This window comes from Haemaphysalis longicornis, unplaced genomic scaffold (assembly GCF_048455015.1).
Source record: "Haemaphysalis longicornis isolate Haplotype H1 unplaced genomic scaffold, Haemaphysalis longicornis Haplotype H1 scaffold_4, whole genome shotgun sequence".
In the NCBI taxonomy this organism is placed as follows: domain Eukaryota; kingdom Metazoa; phylum Arthropoda; class Arachnida; order Ixodida; family Ixodidae; genus Haemaphysalis; species Haemaphysalis longicornis.
In genome coordinates this window covers 37,558,983-37,581,048 of record NW_027526361.1, presented here as the reverse complement: position 1 = coordinate 37,581,048, position 22,066 = coordinate 37,558,983, and the positions used below count along the sequence as shown (strand labels likewise).

Below are 22,066 nucleotides of genomic sequence, written 5' to 3'. Positions count from 1 at the left end.
CTGAAAAAAAAAAGTAAACCGAAAAGCGTCGCTAAGATGAGAAACCGAAGACAATAACGCGCAGCTACTAAGCCTCCTCGTCCACGGAGAAGGGAGTCAAACGAAGCGTGAAACGAGAGACACGACTCGCTGTTCTCCTACCCCACGCGTAACGATAAAACATTTTTCCCGGATGGCGAGTACACTCTCGAGGTTTTCCGGGTTTGGGGTGACATCAGTAGTAGAAGTCTCTTAATATATATGTTCCAAGAGCCCGAACGGAGCGTATACACTCGAAGCGCTGCGATCTTTCACTACAGGAGAAGCATCCTGAATTCCGAAGATACTTAACTCGGAGAGGCAGCTCCAATTTTTGAGTAGACGCATTCATCATGTACTCGGATGGAGTGTTCCGGAAAATCGTGATGCATTATTCACGCTGCATTGTACATGGATACAGGCAAGAGCATCACAAACCAACAGCGCTGCATTACAAATAGCTTAACGAAAGAGCTAATTCAATTAGTTCACTCCATAAACTATGACCACTCACCAATTTTAATCAGCCAAGAACTTCAACCAGTAATGTTAAGCCAATTAAACTTCCGCCCGAGCGCAGTTTACCCAATCTGTGTGGTTTAATAGAACCGGACGTAGGTATAGCAATTGACGCCGGTCGATACCACAGCGCGAGATGGCGTGGTTTCTTTCTATAAAGTTCGTACTTTTATTTCGCCTTTTTATGACGCCATTTTGATTCCAGTGCTCTAATTTTTTTTCTGTAAAAACAAATCTACCGTGTACTTTTAACAAAAAGAATGCTGGCGTTCTCGGTTATGTACAGTCTTTGTCAAAATTTTGTGGGCCAAGCCGGAAACGCGCAGGCTGCAGAAAATTCAATGTACAAGCTTACGTCTTGAGCGAGGCTGAAACTTTTTATGCAGGAAAGCTAGAGAAAACGCATTTATTTCTTACTGCCTTAAAATATTTTTTGCCACATTTAAAGGCAAAGCCGATTATTTGAATTCTTTGTGGTCGAGAAGGCTTAGGATTGGCCCACAAAAGTTTGACAAAGGGCGTATTTGCGGTTTGCGTGGCATCTACCTCAGGTTTTCTTCGCTCTAAACAGTGTTGCTTAATGCTTATATGTGTACTTCAAGTTCAAGTATACTTCCGCCGGGAGCTGAGAACGGCTTCAAAAAAGAGATGTGAAGGCGTCACCGCCAAGAAGTCCCCGGTGTTCGCCAGTATACTGCACATATATGGAAATAAATCCACATTTCATTTCTCTATGTAACTCGCATATAATATATATAATTCGTGTTTTTTTTTGTGTGTGTGTAAGCGTATGTGTAACCAGTAGATGCCAATCACTTCGGCATAAATGGCGCGCTTTCTCAGTCAACGCGATAATGCGAGCAGCGAAGGAGCCGCCATGAGGGACGAGCCTTCGGCGCGCCAACCTTGGCGCGAGGCGTCGACAAGCGCCAAGCGCGCGGCCCCGGTTCATCACATATGCATGGCTCGCCGACATGACAGAAACTAATGCCCCTCGCGCACCGTTCCATCGAGGCAGTGGCGGTGACGGCAGCAGCAGAGCGGCTCCAGCGGCTATTCGCGCGAGCGCGGAGATCGCGCCGTCTTCGCCGCCACTTGGCCCAGATTGGAAACCGGAGCGACCCGTCGCTGGCTTCTAATGGCCCGGCAAGGGGCCCACAATCCATCTATGCCAGCCGCTCTTTTACTATTCAAACTTGCGCCGGCGGGTTACAAATCAAGAGGAGCAAAAGACGAATCGAAGACGGCTTTGCGAATGCACGCTGCTACGCGTCTCGCGCGTTGGACAGTGAGCGGGGAGGGGGAGAAGCGTTCGAACACGACGGCCTTCTTCTCCGCGCGCAGCTTTTCTTTAGAAAGCGATAGCGGCGCTGCCAACAAGATTTCATTTCTCTGAGTGCACGGGACCAAATTCGTTGACGCGCCGATATTTTACGTCCTTCGCGACGCTTTGAGCTGCTGAGCTGTTGACCTATCGCGGGACCTTCGCTTTTTGTTCGCCCGCCCTCCCTCCTTCGTCCTCTCCGTGTTTGTCTGTCCCGCTGACAAGCGAGCCCTAAGTGCACACCACTTTTCGGGCATGTGTTTGCCGTTGTCGCTTTAATGTGCACGGCCGGGTAATACTCGCTTTCGTTTCGTCTTTATTACTTCGTTCTCGTATTTGTGAGCTCAGAAGTTCTACGGGAGCTTTTGCGGCCTAAATAAAACACCGCTCTTTGGCCGTAACAGCCCTTTCTCCTTAATTTTGTTCACCGTATTTCAAAGTTCACCGTTTGAAATGGAAGGTATTTGTTTTGTGTATGTTTGCGAAACCGCATCCCGGGAAATACGAGCCTCCAAGAAAACCGCATTATTGTCTGAGTGGTTGACTTAAGAATTATGATGCCCCCCCCCCCCCTCCCCCTCTTTTTCCCCCTGTTTCCCTGCTTCTATGTCCCTGTACAGCCCGTGGTGCGATTGTTGTTTTACCATCTTGCGCCCTTTAGGTCCCGCTCATGTATTCTAAGAGTGATTGCAAGCGGTATTGTTTCCCAACCAGCATGCTACACGCCTACAGCAAGGCATTCACCGCCATTTGTACGGCTTGGAACAAAATTATGTACATTTTAGATAAAGAAATAAATTGAGCGAGGCAGCGTCCGACCTTGAGATCTGTGACGTCTTGCTTTCTGTTCGTAATAAAAGCTAGAGTGGCTACGGGTACTCTTGAAGGGGTCAGTCTATTGTCTACGCGGCACATTATTGTTCAACATTTGTTTTCTTTTGAGTGTTCTTCCATTTCTTTTCTCTCTATTCCACTGTTCCATTCATTCGCACAACCCCGCCACCATGCGTAATCAGTACCACTGGTGCTGTATTTTGTCTGTTAAACGTCCCTGTTAATATTTTGTTGTCTTTTTTGTCACAGTTACCTTTCATTCTATTGTGATTTATTTTCGTTGAAATCAACACATATTGCTGTTGCCATTTGCAGGAGAGAAACATGAAAATGTTTTCCTGCTATGCCGTCAACCAAGCCCTGGGCAACACAGTCGTGGAAGCCGCTGCTGTCAGCATCCTATGTAAGTATGGCGATTCTTGTGTTCCCGGTGGTTTACTGAACCTAAAAATTAGTATTCCCTAAAACTGCTCTCCTGGACAAAAGTTCCATCTACTTTTGCCGCAATTCATCGTCGATGTTTTATATGAAGCTTCTTTTTGTTTATTGCTCTCAGTTATGTTTACTTGCTTGAAAATTCAGAAATTCGATGGATCAGACCTATACTTCTGTAAAATTACCTGTTTCTCAAACATTGATCAAGTTGTCACGGTTAATTCTTGGTTAAGGCCGCTTCAAGCCCAAGAGCACCCTCACTCGTTTTGTTACTAATGCCTTACGCTCGCTTTGCCCAGAGATGAAAAAGAACGATTGCCTTATGAGTACCAGAAGAACGAGACCACGTTTCTATACAGTCAAACCCCGTTAATACATAGTCGGCCGAAAACGACGCTTAGGTACGCTCTAAACTATGTACGGATTAACCGCCAATGCCAGTTTAGCGGCTACGTACCAGCCGGAAAAGAACTACGACACGTTGCTCTCAAACACACACACACACACACACACACATGCGCACACACCCACACCGCACACACACACACACACCCACACACACACCCCCCACACACACACGCGCACACCCCTACACACCCACACGCGCACACGCCCACGCGCACACACACACGCGCACACCCACACACGCACGCACACGCACCCCCCACACACACACCCACACGCACACGTGCGCACACACCCACACCCACGCGCACACACCTAGGCGCGCACACACACCCACGCGCACACACCCACACACACACACACCCACAGCGCACACACCCACACCGCACACACCCACACCGCACACACACACGCGCGCGCGCGCGGGCGCACACACGCACCCCCCACACACACCCACACACACACGCACACGTGCGCACACACCCGCGCACGCACGCACACGCACACACGCACACACACACAAGCTTTGTTTGTGGGAAGGCAGCAAAAAATCCGTCATATTCACGTGCCGCCGTGGTGGCTTAGCTGCGATGACAGCCTCTTCGTAGTTGGCAAGGCTGCAAGCCAGTTTGTCCTTAAGGCCCACGACGCGCCGCAGCAGAGACCGTTTAACGCTACGCCACCACCACGACCGAAAACACACTGGCAGAATGAAGAAAAAAATGCGCTTCTGCGCGGGTACTTCTTGAATTCATTGGATTGAATTCGACAGCGACAGCAAATTCATACCCCTAACGGCAGCTTCTCCGCGTTACGGGAGGCTAATCTCGAAGGCCGTGCTTCAGTGCGCTGCAATAGGCAATAGCTGTATGAGCGAAAAATCCGCTAAGGTGGCCATGTATTGACGTCACTATCACTGGCTACTGTCGTCCGGGCGACGCAACTCGAGCATCGAACCTCCGCTCACAAGAGATTTGCCAGTTTTGTGCCTGTGCGTGTAAAACAACAAAATAGTACGCACTAACCGTTTGATGGGCTATGAGCGGCTGGGGTTCAAGGGGGCTGGGTAGGGAAATCCTTGCAACTACGTTTAAACCGCAATTACACATTAAGCGGGTGCGTATTGACGAGGTTTGACTGTTCGACGTTCTACTATCGAAAGCCACGAGTTTCGAAAGCCACTATCGAAAGCCCCAAATAACGCGGAAAACTTGCACTTTCAGATGCCCCAGATGCTCCTCGCATTTTTGGGTACACGGAAGGGACGCCTATCCGGGCCAGGACGCTACAACACATCACCTGTGTGACCAACGGGGGAAATCCACTGCCCACTGTTCGCTGGTTCAAAGGAACGCAAAAGGTATTTAACTTCTCCATGCGATTTCAATGCATCGCTAGGGCAAAGTATTCAGAAGCGGTTGCTTTCCTTTTTCACTTTTCAAGCTCTGTAAAATTTTTGATAGCGTAAGTGCGTTTAGTCAAATTGTCTTTCACAGGCAATATAATAATTACGCTGAGAAAAATTACGCCTTCCAAAGCATCAAGAGAACCGTTCTTCGCGATTTACAAAACAGGGTGTCTGCGTTTGCGATACACGCGACATTTCCACGCGAGTGACCTGTAAAGCGTGCTTTATTGCACTTTGAGTTGTGCTGAGGCAGAGCCCGTTTTATGGTCTAGCGGTCATGCTGGGTTTAGTTGGCCACGTAAACTTCTGTGCTGTGTGTTGCGCAAAGACCGCACATGAAAATGTTAACCCCTAGAAGGTGACTATATTTTTTTAGCGCTGGAAATAATTCGAAATTTTCCCCACTTGCCAGATTTTTTTTTCTTTTCGCCTCATCAGTAAGGCTACTCGCTAGGCAATTTTGGCATTAAACGCTAACTGTAATCAGCAAAAGATTTAAAGTGAAGCTCTCTACCTTTACCAGCTAACGCTTCTTTCGTGGCGGGCGGGACAAGAAACTCCCAACGTGGCTTCGGAGGAATAGGCGGCTTTCACTCACGGAGCGCAGTGTAGATGGCGCGGCGAATTTGCCCAGCATTCCCCACGCGCTCACACCGGCGGGCGCATCGACCTGACTCGGCTTTGTCGTCTGCTTTAGCGACAGTTGTTTTGGGCCTGTTTAGGCGCAGATTCGCGTCCATTGCGCACTTCGCGCGGCTAGATTAAATTGTTCGACAGCCCCTCCTGGGTAACCCGGACACGGCGGAAATAAGTGGTCGTACGGCAAAATTACGTTAAAGATTGGTTTGCAGGGCACGAAAGCAAAATGTAGAGGCCACATACAGACATCTGGCCACTAACCAAACACTACCTTTTACGCACTGCTTCCCACGGACGGGACTCCGTTTTCTAAATTGGTGAACACCAATGCCGTTGTGTTTTAACAGGTATTACAAAAGGCGAAAGGAGCAACTGGTTCAGATAAAAAGCAATTATGAGAGTTCCCCCAGCTTTGTCACAATTCTCAAACCTACTAAAATAACAAGTCACTAAATACTTAAAGTTAATACATAAATACATAAAGTTACTTACTAAATAAAATAAAATAACTAATCGGTATAAATGGTAATCACTAAGCTCACATGCCGAATTGTTTCGGTGTCCGCGCTTGTGTCGCGTGGTGATGTAGCCCCGAGCTAGCACATCGGGATTGCTAGGTTCCGCCGTCTCACCCTAGAAATGACGCTCCTCGCCGTTTTCCTTCTGCCGACGCACGTCCGGGCTGCATTCTGCGTTCGGGACGCCGCCCCTGCGAATTCTATAGGCAACTGCAGGCAGAATATCTGGTTTCACCGTTTCTAGAGCCGCGTCTGGGAATTCAAGTGATGTCGCATGGGTAATTGTTGTGGGTGTCGCTTACAGCTTTGCTTTCTAACCACCTTCACAGCGTCGATTTCAGCCAATTTATTTTGGTCTCTCACTTTTGCTGCATTTGAACTTTTTGCACAGCATTTGTTTTACATTTTATGTCACGTTCCTCATTTTTTTCATCCTCAAGCTTGTCGCCGAAGCTCTTGACCCTTCGAAGAAACAAAAAAAACTCCAACAAAAATTGAGACGAGGCGTTCGTTTATACCACTAAATATTACACGGCTTAATTTTCCTAGAATACGCAAGCTACACGTCGCCGGGACCGTTGCGGTGTGCGCAGTTGTTAGCTTTAGTCTGGCTCATTTATCGTTTGATATTAGGGACCGACGGGATTTGAAGAAAGATGAAATCGGCTCCAATCGCACTCAGCAAAATAACAGAACCCGTACCCCGGTCGAAAAAGACGACAAAAAAAGTTTCGGTTGTTTCTCGTATTTTCGCGTGTCGCAGTGGGGTCTTGCCGTATTCTTGTCGTGTCGCGATTCTGGTGTTATGTCATGTGTCGTATTCCTGTCCTGATTTTGATGTTCAGTCGTGCGGAATTCCTGTTTTGTCGTGATCTTGACGTTCCATCAGTAGTTGCACATGGTTTGAATGTTATTGCACATTATGAAGAGTAGCGTAAGTGGCAGTTCTGTTGTGACTACAGAAATGTTTGTCGTTGAGAAAATTGACTTTGTCGTTACGACAGAATCGTGTGTCGTAACAACAGATGGCTCTGTCGTAACATTAGGTCTTTTGTTGTTTGTTCTGTTCTGTTGTCGTACGACAGGAATTCTTGCTAGGGTTTCTGCGGTATTCCTGTTGTGATTTTAGACTGGGACCACACGCTAGGTATCACTATTTGTGTACGAAAACCGGAACGTCGTCACATCCGCCGAGGAGAAAAAACTTGTCGAGGAGCCTGACGTGGTGCTTCTACTTTCACAGACTCGCTGGGCCACGCACCAAGCCTTTAAATATGCCTGCTCGCCACTCCCTCCCCCCCTTTTTAGTCCTTTCGCTTCGTGCGCATATGCACCTAAGCCCGGTTATTTTATTTCACTGCGCTCGGCGTGGATGTTCTTTACGAGAAAAGCGACTGCTTTTACGAGCTCGTATGCGAGGGTAAAAAACGAAATTCCGGAGCGTTGTAAAACAGACGCGGATGAGCGCGTCTACCGCCTAACGCTTTTTTTTTCTGCGCTGTGTCGTAGCCAGCCACGCCGCAGAATAAATGGCGTAGAATAAATAAAGCAAGACAGCCCTCATATAGGGCAATGATAGCAATAAATACCGAGAAATATTGGGACACAAAAACGAACCAAATAGAGCAGCAGGATATTGCCGGCAATGAGCGGTTCTGACCACCGCGTATTCAAATAAGCTACGCTGCCTATCGCCGGTATTTTCAAACGTCGATGCTTTCGAGCTTTTATGTTTTTGGTGAGTTGCTTTGCTTTTTTTTTTCTCTGGAAAAACTTCTTACTCGATGCCCTCGCGTACGTTGGTCAGAGCTCGATCTTTCCAATTTCGGTGTGGAAGCTACAGGGGTAGGGAGGGACGCCGTGCTTGGAAAAAAATATCTGAGAATTGAAGCGCGACCTCTTTGAGAAGGCTAAAAAAAGAATGAGAAGTGAGTGCCGAACCGTGCCTTATCTCTGCAAAGAGTTGTGGCCAAAATGAAGCCGGAAACGAGGATGTTAGCTCGATTTACCGTTGGAAAAAAAATCTTCTGCTGCAGCAAACAGGGATCGGCAAAAACCATTACGTTTTCTCATTCCGGAAGCTCCTCTTGCTTGCTTTTACAACGATAGGCCCAAGAATCTGGAACCTTAACGACTCAATGAAAATTTAGCGGCGTTAGGTTAGGTTTCTGGACGTGCAGTCATCTATGTTTAGTCCCCAATCCCGATTTTTGAGACCGCAGCATGTGAAAAGTTTCTTAAATAAATTTTCAAGCCCGCAAATTGTGTGAAAAGCGTTTAGAAAAAGTTAATAATTTGCGGTCCACCGCAGCATCGCCTAGATAGACGTTAGACGACTAGCTAAATTTTGATAGGCAAAATCTGGCCGTAATCATCTCCCCTTACCACCCCCCTCCCTGCCAATGTGTTGTTCTCTCCCCCGCAAAGTATCCTCTAGACATCTTTTTCTTCGTGGGCTGTTTGATTGATTGATTGTGGGGTTTAACGCGCCGACGCAACGCAGGCGATGAGGCGCGCCGTAGTGGAGGGCTCCGGATTAATTTTGACCACCTGGGGATCTTTATCGTGCGCCGAAATCTCGTACACACGGGCGTTTTTGCTTTTCGCCTCCATCAGAAAAGCGGCCGCCGCGGCCGGGAATCGAACCCGCGACCTCGTGCTCAGCAGCGCAACGCCTTAGCCACTGAGCCACCGCGGCGGGTCTTCGTGGGCTGTTAAGAATCCAATTTGTTAATTCCCGCCGCCAGACACAACTGGCCACCATCAATGTCCTTTTTTTTTTTTTCGTTAAGCGTTTGTCGCTTGGATTTCGTTTCCGCAAACGATTGAATGAATGCATTGGGGGATAAAACGATAGAATGATAGGGAGCCTCGTTCGCAACGACGATGAGAAGCGGTTGTTTTCCCGGCCTGACGGCCGTCCGTCGGTCTCTTGATTTCACCCAACTCTTTATTAGTCAATGTTCCTGTTCCAAACGAGGACACGGGTTCGATTCCTATCCCCGCCGGCCGCTTTCTGATAAAGGCGACAACCAAAAATGCCCGTGTGTACGAGATTTCGGCGCACGTTAAAGATCCTCGGGTGGTCAAAGTTAGTCCGGAGTCCTCCACTACGGTGGGCCTCGTCGCCTGCGTTGCGTCGGTGCGTTAAACCGTACAATCAATCAATCAATCAATCAATCAATCAATCAATCAATCAATCAATCAATCAATCAATCAATCAATCAATCAATCAATCAATCAATCAATCAATCAATCAATCAATGTTTTGTTCCGTCTTTTGTACTTCGGACGGTTCACTTGATGGTCCCTTCATGGCTTCACTTTACTTTCGTAAGTTTTTAATGTAAGGGCATCACGTCATCTGAACATTAAGTTTTTTTTTTAATTATGGTGGAATTTTTTTGATCCTAAATGACTGTGAACGGACTGGCAATATGAGTTACCCAACTTCTACTGTTGCTTTGCCAATATGTACACCAATTTACACGGTACAAGTGCGAAAGTTTTAAAAAAATATCAAAATGTCTGACATTTCTATGCATTTTTTTTTAACTTTTTAATGAGGCCGATTTTTTTTTTTCACCGGACACGTCATGCGACAAAAATAGAGAGGTATTGGTTATTAGTTTTGCGTTGCGTTCACTTTTCTGATAAAAAAAATCGGGCAGGATTAGCCATTGATAACAATTTTCGCTGATGTGCGGTGAACCTACGTTACAAAGCAGCCCTGGTGAGAGCCCAGAGCTAAACGCATCTCAAGAAGACGGCCCTTACTTTCTTTGACGTGTAACCTTCCTTTAAGCGAAAAGAATTGTTCGTCAAAACTAAAAACAAAAAAAACCAAAGGAAAGAAAAACAGATAAAGGATGGAAATAATAAGAAACAACAAAAATATTGTAAGACGCGATCAGAAGAGAAGTTCGACACACTGAGCTGTCATTTCTCTTGTTTGCTTTAAGGAGAACTTTTCTCGTTTCCTTTAAACGGTAAATGACACCTTCGCAAAGCGCAATATCAAACAAGGCAGGAGAAACTGAGGCTGCTTCCGTCTCACTATAAATAAAAAATCCTTCATAAAAGAGCAATAACCTTATTTCCTTCGACGGAATCAATACCCAGTGTTCATGTACAATTCCCGTTCGTTGCCATTCTCTATCGCTGTTATATTGGTTTATAAAGGGATTTTTATAACGCTACATACTGGAGCGCCAAAAGGTCCGCGGCATGATCTAAGACCGATTTCGTCTGATTTTGTTGTTGCCATTGATAGCGGATGGAAAGAACTATAAACGCTGAAGAATGGAGTGTTGAAAAATGTTGCGTTTTCGCTGTGTGTTTGCCTCCTTTCCGAACAAATAGAATTTGAGAGGATGGCTGTCTGCCACTTTCGGCGAATGCTTCAAAATCAAAAAATTTGGTCGCAAAACCCGGCCCTTTCTTCTCTCGGTGCTACCCGAACCTAGTTGTGTTACACGTACAAAAAAAATACAAAATAGAATTTGGTCGGTACCGTCGCCGCTGGGTAATTGCACGAAGCCCGGGCCAGGACTGAGTATACGAACAAAAATAGCGTACCAGAGGAAATAACCCACGTCGTTAGGTTCTCTTGGCGGAATCAAAACTGGCACGGGAAGTTGACTTGTTGCTTATTGCAAACGTCCGCAGATTCCTTTTCGTCTCCTCGCTGGCTATTTTGGTCTGCTCTGGGGTATATTTTGGTCGCTCTGATGCAAGACGGTACAAGATGGCGATCACGTAAAAAGTACCCGCGGCTAGCTGCTCAAACTGATGAAGGGAAAAAAGCGAGCCAGTGCCAACAGCGCGATTCACCCAGAGCTTTTGTAAAATAGCACAACCCGCCATCACTAACGGACCCGGTACACAGTAAAACAAAATAAACGGTCCCGGTAAAATAATTTTCGTGGATGATCAAGGGCTCGCAGTATTCCTTGTAGCTGCAGGCTCAGTTAAGAAGCGACGTTGTTTCGAAGAGGTCTGTCCTCCAGGTAACGTAACGTCACGTCTGTCTCTCTCAACGCGCAAGTCGCGTCTTCCCGGCGGCTCTTCGAGAGAACACATTTTTATTGAGCTTTATGTGGTTCGGGGGGCGGTTGTGGCCGCTGGCTTGTGCCGGGCGGCGACATCGACAGCTCTGATGACAATGAGGTTTGTACCTCTAGGTCTGAGCTCCCCACCGCCTCCTCCACTGTTCATCAAAGGAAATTCAGGGAAAGGTATCTTAACAACACCCGTAGAAGATGTGGGGAATGGTGGTGGGGGCACCCCATGCAAGGCATTCTGGGGAAGGGTTATAGTTAAGGGCGGATTCGGTGGAGTATTGCGGGATTAGGAAACGTGTTCGCCTGAAGGAGACGCCACGTGTGTTCTTCGGAATTAGTAAAGTTGACGTGAGCCGGGGGGTACCTGCGGTGGTCGTGGAGGTAATGGACGGTTATTTCTTTGTACGTAAGGAGTCTATCTCTGGCGGATCTGGCCCCGTGATAGGGTTTGAGGCTTGCCCCGGCTGGGATTGTGAGCCCTCGAGCAGAGCGCACGATAAAGCCTTGTTTCGCTCCGCGTCCAGGTGAACTCAACCTCGAAGGCGAACGGGAACTCGGTGACATCCGAAGTGGCCATCGTCGCGCAAGACTCGGACAACGGCGCGGAGTACCGCTGCGAGGCGTCCAACCCGGCGACGAAGAAAGCGCTCACGACCAGCATCAAGCTGACCGTTCACTGTGCGTAGTGGCTCCGATTGGCTGCGTGTTTAGTGAATAGGGAAGTGATGCTTTTGTAGGTGTGTGTTATTCAAAGGGCCGCGTCGCTTTCTCTTGCAGTTCCGCCCACCGCCGTAACCATCAAGATAAAGCCACGAAAGCCAAGATCAGGACAAAAGGTGGGTGGCCAAATCAATGTTTCTGTGTGTGTGTAGGGGAGAGGTGAAGGGGTAAGGCTTAGAATGACGGTGATCCTCGAAATAGCAATGCTTATTCCACAATCAGTTACGAATGAATTTATAAACCTCTCAAGCAAAAAAAATTAAAAAATGCCATGGATATTGGTGACTGCTTCCTGTATTTCCTCGTAGAGGAAAAAATATATTTAGAATCATGGGAGTCACTGAAACTTTACTCAAAAGCCCGCGCTTAGTTATTACTTTCTACAGTGACATTTTACAGCCACAGAGGCTTTAAAGAATTCCGTGTGGCAAGAACTAATAAAAGTCATATTTTTAGCGCCTTAAATAAAACGAGAGAGAAAGAAAGAAAGAGAGATCCTTCGATCGTTCAAAGGCTCGAGATCGACAACGCCAGTGGCAGTTTCTTATCGCAATAAACCGGAATAGCCGGCCTTCATCACATAAACGCCTCGTAGCCTCACAGCAGCTCCCGCATTGTGGGCACGAATTCCCAAGGTCAGGCATCTCTGCCGCGTCTTACTACACATGCCTGCTTATATCCGAAAGCAGCCGGGAAAAAAAATTACTCTTATCCCACCAGCTCTCTTATGTGCACTGGTCCATGGAGATGCGCAGCTGGACGTATATCAAGTTCTCTGAAGTATTTGTTTTGTAGCAAACGATTCGCCTCATGTTGCCTCGAGAGCGACTTTCTGGAAAGAAGTGCCCGCGTTGAAAAAGAAACAAGAAGCCGGGCGTATGAGCCCTTCAGCAAGTCTGTCCTGGAATGCCAACGCGCATGTCAGTGGAGTGCAAAGTAGTAATTTCACGTCGTGATTACAGACAATCTCATGAAGGAAATTTCTCTTTAGGGATGGAAATAAATGGAGTTTGTGTAAGAAGTGTCTTGAAAGCAGTGTCGTCATACGAGGGGAAAAAATTCGACTGAATACGCTATCGGCATCGTTTCGCCGATACAGTCAGTCTGGCTGGGTTACGTGAAACCGTTGAAGAAGACGCAACCGCCCAATTCATGCGTAGAAGTACCTACTAGAAAATACTGTCACAGCCTCCACCAAAAGATGCGCAGCCGTAACTTACCAAACTTTGCGTCGATATTCGTGCGATTTGACCTGAGTTTATTTGCATGTGAAGAACAGTCGGCGTAGGTATCTTTATTCTCAAAGCCTTACTTTTTGTTTGAACTTAACAGGACTATGGCGCGAGCAAACCTCACGATTTGTGTGTTATGTGATATATATTGTACACAAATGCCAAAAGAATAAAGGCCTTTGTGCACAATACATTTGTGTACTTAAAGATTTCCACGAATATTTTCACCCCGTTGGCCACCAAAGCGCATAAAGTTACGAAACTCAGCTAAGAAAAATCCGCGTCCGAATGGGTGAAAAACGGTTTCCGAAAACCGGCGCGTTTTGCCGGCCAAGCTTCGGTAAGCTCCTCTTAGCGTGCGAGACCTCAACGCCTGCGCGTTCTCGGCACCTGTCGCGTGCAGATGACGCTGACCTGCGAGACGGGCTCGAGCAACCCGGCGTCGAGCATAAGCTGGTGGAAGGACGGCCTTCAGCTGTCGGGAGCCACCGACGAGCCTCCCGTGGACGCTCCGTACGGCGGCAAAGCGTCCAAGAGCGTGCTCGTGGTCAACGTCACTGCGGAAGACAACGAGGCCAACTACATGTGCCAGGCCACCAACAAGGCGCTCCAACTCAGCGTGCACGACTCGGTCTTCCTCGACGTCACATGTGAGTTGAGCGTCAACCCTACCGTAGACAGTGCTCTGTGGCAACTGTTGGATGGTCTTAAGCATCTTTTTGACGCTTGCCAACTGTTTGATGCACTTTTGCAACTTTTCACGGACTGTTGCAACTGTTTGATGCACTTCAGCATCTTTTTAAAGGTGCCTACGTGCGAACTAAGCTGCGACATTTTAAAAAAAGATTACCTTTAGACCTTCTAACTGTAAAAAAACAGTCAAGACGGGTTAATCGAAATTAAAGCTTTCAAAATGTCCTTCTGGGGCTTGGATTTCCTTCGGGGGGTTAAATCCAAACCTCTGAAAAAAGTTTTGAAAGCTTTAATCATTTTTGTTTGAATCTTTATTCAACGAAAACCAATTTGCTCGTATGGTTTCCCTGGTCACGGAAGTAAGGTTTTTTAAAGACGATAGTCTTTCTTGGGCTACTTAAACCCAGAAATTTTGGTCTGTCTGTATGTCTGTCTGTCCGTCTGTCTGTCTGTGACTCGATTCAGCCACCCGGCCAAAGTAAAACAATGCCTTCGCAATAGTCTTATATAGTCACAGCTAAATCTACCCGTCTATGTCCAGTGTAATGTTCATACTTGTCAACGTTGTTGAAGAAGAACAAGACATTACGCAAATATGAGACAACAAATCAATACAGAAGTGATATTTGCAGTGTTCCTTTATAAAAAAAATCAAACATGCTTGACTTTGGCGAAATAAAATACTTCACCAACTCCAGAAAAAAAATTCACTTCGCCCTCGCCTGCGGTCGCCCGCGCCACTATAGCTTCTTGCGGCATTTTAAGAAATCAACCGGCAACAGTTACGCAAGGTTCCACTAGGTAGGTTCCACGTTCTGCTTGCAACGCACGTGGAGTAGGGAAACGCGATTCTATAAACGTTGAAGTAGGGCGCCTCGATTCACGCGCGTCTTCGCCGTACGGCAGCGTTGGCATCGAGACACCCGGTTTGGAGCAGTGGAACGCGGGAAATTTAAACTGATTTAAGCAAACCTTTGGAGTCTTTACCTTGGGAGGAGCGCGACGCAAGAGTAACAACATGAGAGGTGAGCGGGAAAGCGAAGGGAGGCATTTACTTTGCAAAAGTCGATAAAGACTATCGTCTTTTGACGACATTTGCAACGAAAGAAGCAGATACGCGGCCAATTTTTTTAATCTGTCGCTTCATGAATTAGGTTTTCACAATATTCCATTACATTTTGACTTTATAAACCAGCTATAACATATTAAACGTAAGTTTTGAGTGGTTTCACGTATGTGAACATACGTTTTTGGTTAGATTTATTCGACAGCGGTAGTCTTGTTTATTCAGTGAATGCGTTCTCTACACTCGTTGTTAAAAAACTACAAGTTTCTGCGCTACAAGTTGCCTCTATCTCGTTAGGTATGGAACAATTAAGGACAAAATCCGCGAAGAAAGGGACCTTGTAACTGAACTACGAGTAGGCTGCGATGAAAATCAACGTCTTAGGCTCTGTGATGTGACATTATCAATACGAGCATTAATTCTCACCTAAATCATCGCCGCATTACAAAAAAAGTCGGTCAGTTTGATATACATTTACAGTATTAAACAAAAACATCGCACTGTGAGCATTCATGTTTTTCTTTGTGGATCTGTTCACGCGCTGTTTAGGAATATGAGTATTACTGTATGTCAAGACCACGAAGACACAATATTTAAATTGTATTCTCCGCGCCTAACTTCACAACGAAACAAACTTCAACTCCCTAAAAACTACTGCAAAAATAACCGAGTCTTGCAGTCACTCTCTAGTCAGTAATGTCTATAACAAAAAATTAAAAACCCCATAGCGCAATCTGAGTGTGCAGTCAAGCAATTCTACAATCTTTAACCACCACATGAATTTAAGATCCTCGGGATATAAAACCTGGAGATTCGGACTCTCGGAACCCATTTACACTTCTTGGCAGTAATTGAATGCCTCCAGTCTATATTTGTCCTTATCGACCGGCTGCTTCAGGCAAGCAACTTCATCTTCACAGCGGCTACGTGGTAATCACAGTTAAACGGACGAAAAAAAAAACTATTTCGAATACAGCGATTCTTCCGCCCCGCTCCTTCGCATGTCGCGGCTGTGCGCGCGCTCTCATTACGTTGCTTTATTTTCTCCCGCATTCTTTCCCGGCTGTCGGGTCTCACTCACTTCAGTCCTGTGCTTCAACGATAGGGTTTGAGCGCGACGAAACGTCGGTGAGGGCGCGCGCTCGAGCATGCTCCGCCAGAGAGAGTCTCCCGGCCAGGAAGGGTACGCGCAGCAGCAGCAGTGGCAGCCAATCTCACAAAAGGGGGAAGATTCGTTTGCGACTTGCGCGCCGGCGCATTTTCATCTCTCCAAGAGCGCGCCCGTGCGCTTGTATTCTTCCTTCAACTCGGAGAAACGGGCCCGCTGACGCTTCACCTCACCACCGCGGGCCGGCGACACTGCCGAGATCAACGCAGGCCCTAGTGTCTCTTTTCTCTCGAACGTTTGCGTGAGGATAACGAACAACTTCGCATTCCTACACGCCGAGGTTTCTTTATTTTGTTTACCTCGAGGGACGCTGCGGCAATATCCAGCCTGTCGGCGATGACGCCCGTCCCCGTTCTGCGCATATTTGAGGCGTGACCCGCAGGCTTTGACTCTTGCGAATGCCGTTCTGCTTTCTCGAGGAGGAGCGATCCTTAGCGCCTCCGGGACACAAAAGCGGATGAAAGTGCATTAAAGAAAGTAGAAGGGGGGAGACGGTGGAAGGGAAGGCGTAAGAAAGCAACCCGCGCGCAGTTGCACGTTTGTTCAGAGAGCATCAAGCAATAGCGCCTCTCCCACCGTGCATTCTCTCTCTCTACCCCACCATCAACCCTCTCCGAGACAAAAAGAAAAACGCGTTGGAATTCAGAAAAGAGACAGACGGGGTGGAAGGGTTGGTAGTTCTCGGCAAGCGCGGAAAGGGGGAGGCACTGCGAAAATGAGGAGAATGCAGGCGAACGAAAAATGCACGATGCCAGGAGGACGAATAAAAAGGAAACAAGGAGCAATGCCGTCAGCGGCACTTGCCTCATTTCCAGCAGCGCTCGGCGGACAAGACGGATGCCCACTCCGGCGAACGAAAGCGCTGCCGCCCCATCTCGAGATAAATATATTCGTCCCACCCTATTTCTTTCACTGCTATCGTCAAGACAACGGCCAGATGGAAAGAAGACAAGGGGCGGCGCGGAAGCGCTGAACCCTCTCGGCGCGATGAGGTGGCGCTCGTTGCTCCGCGCGGGCGGAGGAAAAATGCGCGGCCGCAGTTCGGGGCCCTGTGCGATGTTTCCTAGCCTCCCTTCCCGGGAGCCGGCAGCCCCCGGCAGAACGCCACCCGAAACAGCTTCAAGAGCCCCTCTGCACAGCGCCCCTATCAAACTTCGCTAAAAGGCCACGCTCCGGAAGTTCCCGCGCGCGGATAGCACAGCGGAGCCTGAGCAGTATGAACGCTTCCGGCTTTTGTCTCAGCCCGCGTTTCCCTTCTATTAGTTTTGCTCTCCAGAACGCACCGCACTGGGCACCACGCTACGTGTCAGACATAAAGAACAGCTCAGCGTCTGCGCGCGCTGTTCCGCCCCATAGAAATATAAGAGCCATTAACAGTGGCTGAACGTTTCAGGCCTTACTGGCGAGTGGTTTTGTTTCGAGGCTTTGCTCCTGTATTATATAGGTGCGCCGCTAAGGGTGACGCGAGCTCTCAGTTTTGGCTCGACGGCTGTTCATAATGACTTGGCAACAATATCTCCGCTGCGCGGCCTCGCTGTTAGAAAGAGTGTTTTCTGTCACGGGCTCCCCGTTTGCTCAATTGCTGAAGAGTTGCTATCGGTTGGCCTGGTGGCACCTACCGATACACCTTCAGATACAAAGATACACTTGTAGATCCAGATACAATGAGCGTTCATTTTCCGCAGTAAACATCGTGACGTAAATGGCGTCACTGTGCATCGGACTGAAGCCAGTCATGCTGCATAAGCCGTGCCTATTTGCTTGTTCTGCTAATAGCTACTACTGCTGAAAGCAGTTTTCATTTTTCGCGTTGCCGGATTCTAAAGTACGCGAAATGAGCTAAGAAAACTTATCGCCTAGAAATAGCACATTCAAACCGATCCTTACATAGATAACATACAATCTTGATTCATTCCAAACATTACCACCTCCCAATAACAACAATGCCAGTTTTACCGCGAATGTCAAACAACGTAGATAACACGAAAGCAGGTGGAAGAGTGGTGGGGCACCAGTCGCTTTCCCACACTTTCCCTATGGCGTCACTAGTTTTGCGATGGCGAACGACGACAAAAAAGCCGCCAAAGATACGATTGTGGGATTGTAGTGGTGCCTTTGGTTTTGTTGGATTCCCAGCCATTTATGCGTATTCCCTCCCACTTACGATGTCCCAAGAAATTGGTTCCACCAGCCTCTTCTCAGTACACTGTTACTGCCTCCAATAGCAGGACGAAAATTCAAAGGAAGGAACAGCGCATACATTTATGAAGGACGGCCAGAAACACACACCTCAAACGCTGTTGTGGTGTGAACAAAATGTGCGCTGTTCCTTCCTTAGTATCTCACCACCAACTAGCCCAACATGGTACACTTTTGGACGAAAAGTCAGTTGCTAGCACGAATACGTTCATTTATATTTTTTAACACGAAAGTGTTTTATTCCCGGATACACGAAGATTTTGCTGACGTCATACTGTCACGGAAGTGACGCCAGTACAACGAAGCAAGCGGCCTGTAAAGGGTGCATTCCTGCACACGGAGTCTTCTTGCGGGGAAGCAACCTTTAGTACTAAAGTTTTTTTTGTTTTGTTTTGTTTTCAAGGGGTGAAAGTACATTCACACATCAGGAGGAGGGCAAGAGGCTACAGCCTGACGACGCCCTCCAATAGTGTAGTTCGTTTTCGGGTTTTACATTTCAACACAAAAGTGTTTTATGCCGCGATACCCCAAGATTTCACTGACGTCATATCCGTCACGGAAATGACGCCAGTACACCTTGCCGAAGCGACCCGCCAGCAGGACGTCGCGTGCCAAGCACACCCCTAAGACAGCCGCCGACCCGCAAATCATGCTCAGTTGCAGATTTCGCTGCACATTTCACTTTCGTGTTTAACTGATTCCTATGACAGAGGAATCAACCACATTTTTTTTTTTTCCCTCTACTCCCTTCCGTCGTGAGCAGACAAACCAGAGTTCTCGACTGCGCCCCTGGAGCGCTACGACATTCGCGAGGGCGGCTCGCTCGTGATCAACCTGACGGCGCAAGCGAACCCGCAGCCAGTCAGCTACACCTGGAAGAAGGGCGACCGCCGGCTGCCGACGGTGCGCCCGTCCAGCCGCTCCACGACCACGGCACGCGTGTTCGCCATCGGACCCCTGCTCAACCTGACTGCCGTCGAGCGGGGAGACGGCGGCGTCTACGAGTGCGAGGCACAGAATAGTGAGGGATCCAGCAAGGCCACCGTTCTGATCAACATACAGTGTAAGTACAGTGCCTTTGTACCATCTCTTGAATGAAGTATATACGCAACACCAGCAGGACATAAAAGCAAAGTTTGAAAGAAAAACTGAACGCAAATCAATATAAAAGAGAAAGAATCCGCAGGTCAGTTCCACAAAAATGATCGCACAACTCTATTTTTTTGTGAAGCGGGGGGGCACAGAATTAGAATTGGAATTGGCACCAGCCCTCCTTTATTTTTAGTGCACGGTAGCCCTCATAAGATATTAAACTTTTAAAACGCCATTTGCCGACTAAGAAAGCTTGTCTGCGAGTAAAATTATTCATTAGCTTAATCATTACGGCCTGCAGCTGACCAGAGATTGTGCGCAACCAAGTTAGCCTCCTTGGCGGAAAGCTTAGTGAGAAAGAGACGCGCGCTTTTTCCACGCTTTGCAAAGAATTGACCGACATGCTGTGGTCGCTGTAGATAACGGGGATGAAACTGCGATAGTTGTGTAAATAGCAGCGTTCTTAGTCCGTGACTTGAATTCATCATCATCATTATTATTATTATTATTATTGTTGTTGTTGTTGTTGTTGTTGTTATTATTATTATTATTGCAGAATTCTCGGACAGCAACTACCCGTACCGGTAGTCACTGCACTGCTTAAAAACGCCAGCTCCTGCAAACAAAGCAAATACATAGCAAAACGCAAATATATAGCTATATATGTGTAACTGCCCAGTGACGACAGCTATAGAGGCTTTGAACTATTGATCAGTTATACCCTCTGTCTAACCATTCTCATCAACCCTCATTCCTTCCATTTCTCTCCCCATTTTTGCTGACGCGCAGACGGTGCTGTGGTCAAGGCAGTGACAGAGACAGTCATCATAGACGCCGGCTCCAACGCGCAGCTCGAATGCGATGTGGACGCCAAGCCGTTCAACGATGACACCGTGTCGTGGCGCCGGCCAGGCTTCGACATGAGCCGCACGCGGCAGATGATCAAGGAAGACATGCGTTCCGTTTTCACCGTGTACAACGTGTCGCGCGAGGACTCGGGACCTTTCGACTGCGTCGCCAACAACGGGATTGGCGAAGAAGCCGTCAAGACTGCCAACCTGATCGTCAAGTGTGAGTGTTTTTCCTGGCTTCCTTTTTAAAGCAAAGCTTTCTACCTCTACCCCCCCCCCCCCCCCCAAGGTTTCTGTCGCAACCGTTGGTGTTAACAGAAAACTCCCGCGAAAAAATAAAAAAAGTTACCTGCACCTCCAGGAATCAAACCTGGAACAAATAGAGAAACGGAGCGAGAAGCCATTGTCTTTCCTGTTGAGCTATGAGCCGATGCGGAGACGGGAGAGACAGGCGGTGCACTCACCGAGCACATCTGCGGGTTGACCCCCTGCGTTCTCGCTGAATGCCACGTGATAGCAACACTCGACCTCTCGCACCGCTGTGTGCTCCGCTCACGGCACGTGTAGCAGCCATGTGCGCGCCTTACGCATGCGCTAGGAGTTATAAAAATTAAAGCTCACACCAACGCATGGAATGTCACTTCTCCTCCGTCTCTGCCGCCGATCTCCCAACCTCCATCGGCGGCACCAGAGGCGGAAGAGAAATGAGATCGGCTAATACCGGGTTTGAGCTTCTTTTCCTTTTATGAAAAAAGAGGTTCCACTCATGTGCCTCACCAATAAACTCAACCAACCACCATTCACCCAACATGCATTGACTTAACCTTAGCAAAAATAACTCTTTGAAGTAATAAAGGGTGTGGTTATGTGCATTTCGCGTGCCTCTGGTTTCACACCTTGTAGAGCCAAGTGTGTGAATTCAAGTGACGTTGCATGGGTAATCGTGATGGGTGTCGTTTACTGCTTCGCTTTCCAACCACCTTCACACGGTATATTGGCGCGCTTTTTTTTTCTTTTTTAACTTTTGCGTAGTATATAAATGAAGCTGCATATTTTGTACACATAATACAAACTCGAAGAACGGCATTCTAAGTTTACAACTTGCTGCGGAAGTAATGATAACTCGCGCGAAATTTAAAAGCGGTATCACTTTTAGGACAAAACTTATGTGCCCGACTATAATTTTGCCGTAAGGCTGTTGGGAAGAGCACAATTCGCTACTCATCTCTAGTTTGGTCATTCTTCTTCAGCGTTTGTCGGATGCTTGTCATCGCCATGAGAGTTGCTTATTTGACCCGGTGTAATCATGTTCTGTTTTAGTTAGCGGGGATTCGGTCTTACCAACATCTCATCGAACGGTTTGCCTACCTTGGTAAATTATATCACTCGGAAAAAGAAGACGATTTTATGATACGTAAGCAGAAGCGCAACACGTGTGACTGCCGTACGCCGTGATAAATTCTTGGAAAATTCCCGCGAGCAAAGAAACAAAAAAAGAAAAAGTATATAGACTGCAAATTGATATAAACTGTACGAACAATTCTTACTCAATGTAAAGAGGTAAACGGGTATTGAGGGAGGTGTGTTTGCGTTGACCGAACCAAGCAGAAGGAGAGTAGAAAAGTTTCTCTAAGTACGCTTTAATATAGCGTACTTAGCTTCTTTCACTCTCCACTTCTTGTATTGTTAGCCTGTAGTACTTTCCCTGGTATTTCGCACGTGGTAATGTTTGTGTATTTTTCTAGCTTTATACTTTAACAAGTTCCAGTTGTAGTATAATTCGACTTCCGTAACTTAGAATATATGCCAAACACTTACCGAATTAATTATCACTACGATTACTAAACTATATTCAATCGTATTTTGTTTGCATCATTTGCAG

General features: G+C 47.4%; 1 protein-coding gene across 5 annotated transcripts in view; it reads left to right on the top strand.

Moving 5' to 3' along the window:
• LOC144178520 (nephrin-like) overlaps positions 1-22,066 on the top strand; it is a 329,358-nt gene that overhangs the window by 286,359 nt on the left and 20,933 nt on the right. For all 5 annotated transcript variants that reach the window (XM_077706439.1, XM_077706436.1, XM_077706435.1 and 2 more), the window contains exons 9-15: positions 3,011-3,098; positions 4,759-4,895; positions 11,688-11,841; positions 11,941-11,999; positions 13,519-13,765; positions 19,005-19,304; positions 20,123-20,404. In XM_077706439.1, the coding sequence (XP_077562565.1) occupies positions 3,011-3,098; positions 4,759-4,895; positions 11,688-11,841; positions 11,941-11,999; positions 13,519-13,765; positions 19,005-19,304; positions 20,123-20,404 (1,267 nt within the window). The remainder of the gene's footprint in view (positions 1-3,010; positions 3,099-4,758; positions 4,896-11,687; positions 11,842-11,940; positions 12,000-13,518; positions 13,766-19,004; positions 19,305-20,122; positions 20,405-22,066) is intronic.